General features: G+C 40.4%; 1 protein-coding gene across 2 annotated transcripts in view; it reads left to right on the plus strand.

Annotated features, from left to right (window-relative positions):
- The window catches only part of RUBCNL (rubicon like autophagy enhancer), an 11,373-nt gene extending 7,549 nt beyond the window's left edge, over positions 1-3,824 (plus strand). The window contains exons 8-12 of one of the 2 annotated variants that reach the window (XM_027888899.1): positions 183-318; positions 1,065-1,126; positions 2,418-2,571; positions 2,690-2,780; positions 3,239-3,824. In XM_027888899.1, coding sequence (XP_027744700.1) covers positions 183-318; positions 1,065-1,126; positions 2,418-2,571; positions 2,690-2,780; positions 3,239-3,351 — 556 coding nt within the window. In that variant the 3' untranslated portion in view covers positions 3,352-3,824. Of the gene's footprint in view, positions 1-79; positions 319-1,064; positions 1,127-2,417; positions 2,572-2,689; positions 2,781-3,238 lie in introns of both variants that reach the window. The other variant, XM_027888900.1, reaches the window with a different exon arrangement.
- The last annotated feature ends 3,174 nt before the right edge of the window (positions 3,825-6,998 follow it).

Consider the following 6,998-nt stretch of genomic DNA (forward strand, 5'->3'; position numbering starts at 1 on the left):
GAGCTATGTCCCATAAAATTTCTAAATCTAAATTTCCCATTTTAGAAATAGTCACAGTTTCATTCCTGTCTACTTGCAGAATATATCAGGAGACTCCGCTATTGTGACTACCTGGGGAAATACTTTTGTGACTGCTGCCACAGCTATGCCCAGTCTTGTATTCCTGCCCGAATACTTTCAAAATGGGACTTCAAAAAATACTATGTATGCAACTTCTCCAAGCACCTACTGGACAGCATATGGCAGCACCCAATTTTCAATGTGTTATGTATTAACAAAACGCTCTACACAAAAAGTAAAGAAATGGACAGGGTGAGGGTAAGTGTGGCCTTTTTTTGTTAGGAATTTATGGATCTGAGACTTTTGGGAAAAACTCCTTGGGGCAGGATGTCCTTTGCTCTGTGTGTATGTTTGAAGGAGGAAAGCTGGTTTCTCTTGCTCGTCCCATCACCACTTTGGGGACTTGTTCTCTTTAACCTTAGATGAAGATTATGCCAGAGGTCTTGTCTTTGAGAAGTGTCTCCTTACTGGTTTGCAGTTTTAGTTCATGGAGGAGAGTTGGGCTCCAGCAGTAAATATTTACCTCTACCTAGTTTTAGGCTGTTACAAAGTTCTAAAAGTTTTGAATGACTCCTTAATTTTGTGGGCTACGGGAGAAAACACCTTTGGCTCATCTAAGAGCTGTGTCTCCTACAGCTTGAGGAAGGGTGTTCTGCTGAATATTACAAGTAGCCATGTGTTCCCTTCTTGGCTGAGGAGACACTTCCCTGTTCTTACACAGGTTTGGGTACAGCATCTTGGTGTGCAGACATGGAGCCATTTGTAGCATTAGGACTTGCTCACTTGTCAGGAAATAAAAACATCCTTTGCGTGCCTTGGTCTTCCGTGCATTAGAAAATCCAGTTGTTTAATTCTATGCTAAGTGTGAAGTTCCTGTTTTTAGGTATGGTTTGACGTAGTTGCCAGGGTTGCTGACTCAAGTAGTCGTGTTTCTCATTTATGAATATATAAATGCAATTGCTTTTAATTTAAAAATTGTATGTTTTTTCCCCTTCATCTTTCAGGAGGCCCAAGAACAGCTTTTTCATTTGAAAAAGCTTTTGAAAACTTGCAGGTTTGGTGAAAGGTACGGACCATGATTGTACTTGAAAAATAACTTAGTAAAATGTACATGAGGTGCTTATAGAGCCTTCTTCTCTAGCGAGATTAGAGTCCAGTTTTAAATAAGTTAATGTGATCATTAGAGAAAATTCTGATAACAAAATTGCCTTCTATTGCACTGCAGATATTAAGTGAATTACAGGTTTTATGTAGTAGCTTTCTTTTTCTTGTGGCCAAAGACATATGAGTTTAAATGTTGAATTATTTTAGTTTGGTGTATTTTTTTTTCCTGCTCCATCTCTCTTAAGTCCTCATTCATTCTTAAAAGGTCAAAGCTACTTATCTTTCTGAGAATATTTATCTTTAAAAAAAAATAGATTTTTTTTTAAGTTAACAAATGTGTTCCTCGAGGGTTTAAAGATTTCTTCAGGACTTTGTCATAATGCTAAATTCAGTTTATTCTATAAGCATATTCAAATGAAAGTAGTAACCAAAAGTGATAAAAAAAAAAACCAAAAAAACCAAAACATAACCTTGCTTGTTGCTGCAAGTGAAAGATTTGTGGTGTTCACCTTCCCAAACTATGAGCTTAACTAATATGTAGACATGTGAATAATAAGACCTTCACTGCAGAGCTGCTGACCTTTTTAAAAACAGACTTAAGGAAAATAAGCTTTATAAGTAGGTTCTGTTCTCTCTTTGGCATAAACCTCTTTTATTAATCAATTATGTGTTGGTCACCAAAATTAAGAAGAAATGTATTTTTATCTCTCTCTTCTGCTCAACCACCAGGGATTCCATTATAGAAATAAGCATGAGAATCCTCACTCTACCTGTATCTACATCAGTGATATTTTAAAAGCAGGAGCTGTGTTTTCAATGTTCACGCACTCAGTACAAGCACAGTTTCACCCAGTAGTGATCTACGTCAGATAAAACTCATCAGTGTTCTCTTTGCAAAAGAAAATAAATAAGCCTAGCTTATTATATTATGAGATATTATTATATATGGGATTTTACCTACTGTTCCTGAGGTAGGAGAGAACCCTTTACAGGTTAATTTAAGAATTGCTGGGACAACTGTGTGTGGCAACTCCAGTGCCTGAGGAATGCACATTTAAAGCAGACAGTTTATTCTAAATCCCAAACCCCAGTTTTTGTTGAAGTGATCTCAAATTGGGAGGGGAAGTAGGATTTAGCATGAACTTGCCTTGTATAATCCCTGTGTGACTAGAGAACTGAAAGAGGCTTATTCTTGAAATATACTTGCAAAACAACTTTTTGTACCTTGAATTGGATTCCATTTCTCTTTGCAGTGCACTGAAAGAATATGAACAGGTCCCCAGCCATCTGACAGAGGAGCTGCATCTCTTCTCACTGGATGATCTAGTGAAGATCAAACGAGGACAGTTACTGCCCCTTCTTAAAGATATTCTGAAGAGCTCTATCTCCCATGTGGATGGCTGTGAGGTAAAGAAAAGCTAGGGCTTTACATGTCCTTGCAGCTGCTAGTATGAGGAATATCCCTGCTGCCATTCCCAAATAATTTTTCTTAGATCTAAATTCAACCCTTTTGCTGTTTTTGTAGCTCTGTCAAGCGAAGGGGTTTATCTGTGAGTTCTGTCAGAGTGCAGACCTGCTCTTTCCATATCAGACTGCCAAATGTAAAAGGTGTACAGGTATGTTCCAGAGTGAATGAATTTTCTTTCTTCCTTGATGGAATTTTGGTGTATAAAACCGTTTGGACTTATTTTAAACTTTGAGAACTAGCTTCACTGAAAGCATGTATATTTGAAAACCTGGATGTGCATTTGGAAACCATGGACAGCATGTATCTTTGAAAACCAGCCTCTGGCAGCTGTTCTGCATCAGTGAAGCAAAATCAGGGATTTGCCTGAGCACGATTATGCTCACAGGGGTAGGCTATTATTTTAGGTCTAGGCATGAGAGAGAGCTGTTTTATCAGATCTTGCCGGCATTCATTGTAAATTATTGCAGTGGTGGTTGTTGTCCTGGCCTTGCACTGCTTCTGTTTACTTTTGTACTTGTATGTTCTTGATAGAACATAATTCAAGGAACACAGCTATTGATTAATTTTATTTTTTTTTCCTAAATGCTATTCTCTATGTATAAACAGAGTGCAAAACATGCTTTCACAAAGCATGCTTCAGATCTGGAGGCTGCCCCAGATGTCTGCGGATCTCAGCTCGGAGGACACTTTCAGAAACTCCATCACTGGTACTTCAGTGAAACTGGATTCCTCTGACTGCTAACTTCAGAAGATGCTCAAAGGCAAATCTTCAAATGCATGACTAAAAACTAAATAATGTTGTTTTAGACATTACTAGTTTTAATGCATGTCTCATTTATGGGGGGGGTGGTAAAAAAAAAAAAAAAAAGGCTAAACGAAAACCAAACAACTTTAATATCCTCCTTGAAACCTCACCCTAAATGAATTCCATCCTAACTGGTGACAGAAAGACTGGATGTTAATTCTATGGGCAGCTTTTTGTTGCTATGTTTTGTCTTTGTATGTAAGATTTTTAATATTATATTTTTTCATAGAAAAATGGTTCATCTCTGTAATTCTGCAGATAATGTGTAGATAGTAAATGAGCATTCGAAATTATCTGTGTCAGATTTTGGAAATGTGGAAAAAGTGGTAATGTACAAAATCATTCCCTGGAAAGCTCTACAATAAATAGAAAAAGCTTATCTACAAATTTTAGGCAGATGCTGATCTGAAATCGTTAAGGCAAATGCTTAATGTGAACCAGTGGACTTTAAGCTTCTTTTATCTATGCAACAGCTTGTGGTGGGTTGACCTTAGCCTGCTTCTAGGTGTTCACTCAGCTGCTCTCTCACTCCCATTCCTCCAGAGGACAGAGGAAGAAAACAAGATGGAAGAGCTCACAGGTCAAGATACAGACAGGGGTATCACTTACCAACTACTGTCACGGGTGAAAGAGACTTGAATTGGGGAAAATTAAATTTATTGCCAATTAGAAATTGAGTAGGGTGGTGACAAGCAAAGATTAGAACAGTAATTTTCCCCTACCTCACCCACCCGATCTTCCAGGTGCAACTTCTCTTCTTCATTCTTGACTCTTCTACCTTATGCTATGTCCCAAGTGGTGCAGGGGAATGGGGAATTGAAGTTGCTGTCAGTCCTGTAACTGCTGCTTTCTGCTGCCCCTTCCTCCTTACTTACACTGTTCACCTGCTCCGATGTGGGTCTTTCCCATGGACTGCAGTCTTTTAGGATAAAGCTGCTCCTGCGTGGGCTGTCCAGGAAGAGGTAGTTCCTGCAGGAAGTATCTGTTTGCTCCAGTGGAACCCTTTTCATTCACTGCAGGGAAATCTGTGTTCTGGTGCCTAGAGCACCTCTTCCCCCTCCTTCTTTACTGACCTTGGTGTTTGTACTGCTGTTTCTCACGCCCTTTCTTAAATACACTTTCATAGAGGTAGCACCATCTTGGCGGAGGTGCTTGGCTGTGTTCTGCGTTGGGTCCATCAGAGCTGGCTAGAAGGAGTTGTGTCTGGCATGGAGCAGTCCTGGCTTCCTCGCACAGAAGCCACCATGCAGTCCCCCACTGCCACCAGCTTGCCAGCTACACCCAGTACTCTGCTCTAGAAGTTTCTTTCCAGAGCACTTATAAATGTGATGAGAGGCAGTGAGTAATGAGGAGAGAGCTCCTGTTTAAATCCACCCTCACACTTGCACAGCCTAAAGGGGAAGTGCTGGAAATTGAAAGCAGGTTGCTTTCCCTGCCTGGTTGGTTACTTCTAATGAAACTGGCTGAGGAAGCAGCCCTTGCCTTCAGAAAAGTAGAGTAGCTGCTTGAACCTGTAAAACCATTTTTCTCTTCGTGCTGTGAAGTACCAATGAACAGAGAAACCCCAGAACTTGAAAGCACATACCAAAGTTCTGATCTCTCCAATGGAGTGCTTTTAGTACTTTGAATTTGTTGCTGTTGTTTTTGTGCTTCTTCTTCTCACCTACTTGTTCCACCTTTTAGCAAGGAAAGAATCTGTTACCTGGGACTTTGTAAGTTTGCCTCCACATTAATGGTAATGATACTGCTAAACACACTAACACTTCCATTAAGCAATTTTTCCTGTGGCCAAAAGCAGCTTACCTACTTACTGGTCTGAAGCAAGATTAGCATCTCTTACTCAAGATTACTAGTGCAGAGGTAAGAAAGAGCTTGCTTATGCAGCTGACTGTATTTAATGTTACACAAGAGTAAATTCTCATGTAGTTTGGGTGCACGGTTAACTGAATCACATGAAAGGCCTTGCTGCAGGGATTTTGTTCTTATGAAGGAGTTGACTTGAATGATCCTTCCGTGGGATAACCTGCAGGGCAACTGAATACATCTTTTTCACTATTCATTAGTTCAGAAGAGCTGATCTGGTTTCTGGCTGTGCTTTTCATGAATGTTCAAGTCTTAATGAGCAGTAGCAGTATGCAGGAGGGGGAGCGTCAGAGCGTGAGTTTCATGCACCAAGTGTTGATACTTTATATCTGCTCAGTTCAGTCCAGGTCTCCGTAGAGCCTGTACAGCATATCCAGACTAATTATTGCTACATACCACAACAGAGATTGCAGCAAGAGGAGATCCTCAGTGAGTTTGTGTAGCTGACAGAAAGTGGAAGGCCTAAGAGTATCAGCACGCTTGTAATCCAAGTAAAACTAGTTAAAATGTTTTGCTATTGAAGCTAAAGTGAGAAGGACTAAGTTGTGAGACGCCAGCAGGTTGGTCCCAGGTTGGAAGGAACAACAGAGGCCACAATTTGCTGCATTTCAGGGGATAGTGTTCTTGACTGTTATGTCTGGAGGAGGGTCACAGTGAACTCCCATTCTTCTGTTCTGGTGTCAGCACAAGATACTACAGGAACATGCTGAGGCTATTTGCCCTGAATATCTTCTCTGTTGAAAAGCAAAGCTTGGGTGACTAAACCTGTAGCCACAAGGTGCTCTCAGTGTTGCTGAGGTGAGAGTTTCTCAACAGCCTCCATCCTAGGATAGCAGAAAGCATAATAACTGAAAGCATGCATGTATCTTTCTGTATTTGGTGATAAAGTGGCTTGGACAGAAAGGGATGACTTCTGTGCTACAAACCCTCTAAATATCTTTAGATGTTGCCAAGTTCTTTGAATTAAGTTTCAAGACTCACTAAGCTGCTTAGATCAATACTGTGCTCCTTCTGAGCATATCTCTATGGTCATTTCTGAGGCTAAGCCAGATGATAAGGCAGATCCAAGGCAAGATTTTTTTTTTTTTCAGAAAGAAAGGCTATATGACTACAGTGAACTTCTTTGAAGAAAGTGAAATCCTACACATGTAAGCTCTGAATTCTTTGATAGGAGCAGACATTAAAGGGTTAGGCAATCTCACCAAGGAGTTGGGGCGGTTCAGAATAAGCTGCCTGCTAGCTAGAAAGCTGAACGAGTTTCACTGGGGACAGTGACAAGACCTGACTCCTCACACTTTCTGTTTGCCTGAGCAGTGATGATCAAAGCTCATTTTGAAACTGTGGGTTTCCATGGTGCCACATGGATACAACAGGAGCACCTTTGAGGACACTCCTGGAGGAGTACTCTCAGGGGCATTAGTGACAGAGAAACCTATTCCTAGTTAACTGCCTGCCCTCACTCCACAGGCAGAATTCAGATCAAGACAGTTTTTAAGGGAACACAATACCAACATCTCACTCTTGCAGCTATCAATTTTACCTGTTTTTCCACTAATTAGTTAGTTATACTGATTTTTTGTATTTTCCCTCTTCATTTCAGTTGTTAGTTGTCTGGTGGTGGAAGTGCTTTGCTAAGACTTCATGCAGTACATTGCAGCCAGGATTTTTCATGATGCATCATGCAGCTATTATTGTAAA

Source organism: Empidonax traillii, unplaced genomic scaffold (genome assembly GCF_003031625.1).
Source record: "Empidonax traillii isolate 1590-97213 ecotype Southwest subspecies unplaced genomic scaffold, ASM303162v1 scaffold247:size2371522, whole genome shotgun sequence".
NCBI lineage: Eukaryota > Metazoa > Chordata > Aves > Passeriformes > Tyrannidae > Empidonax > Empidonax traillii.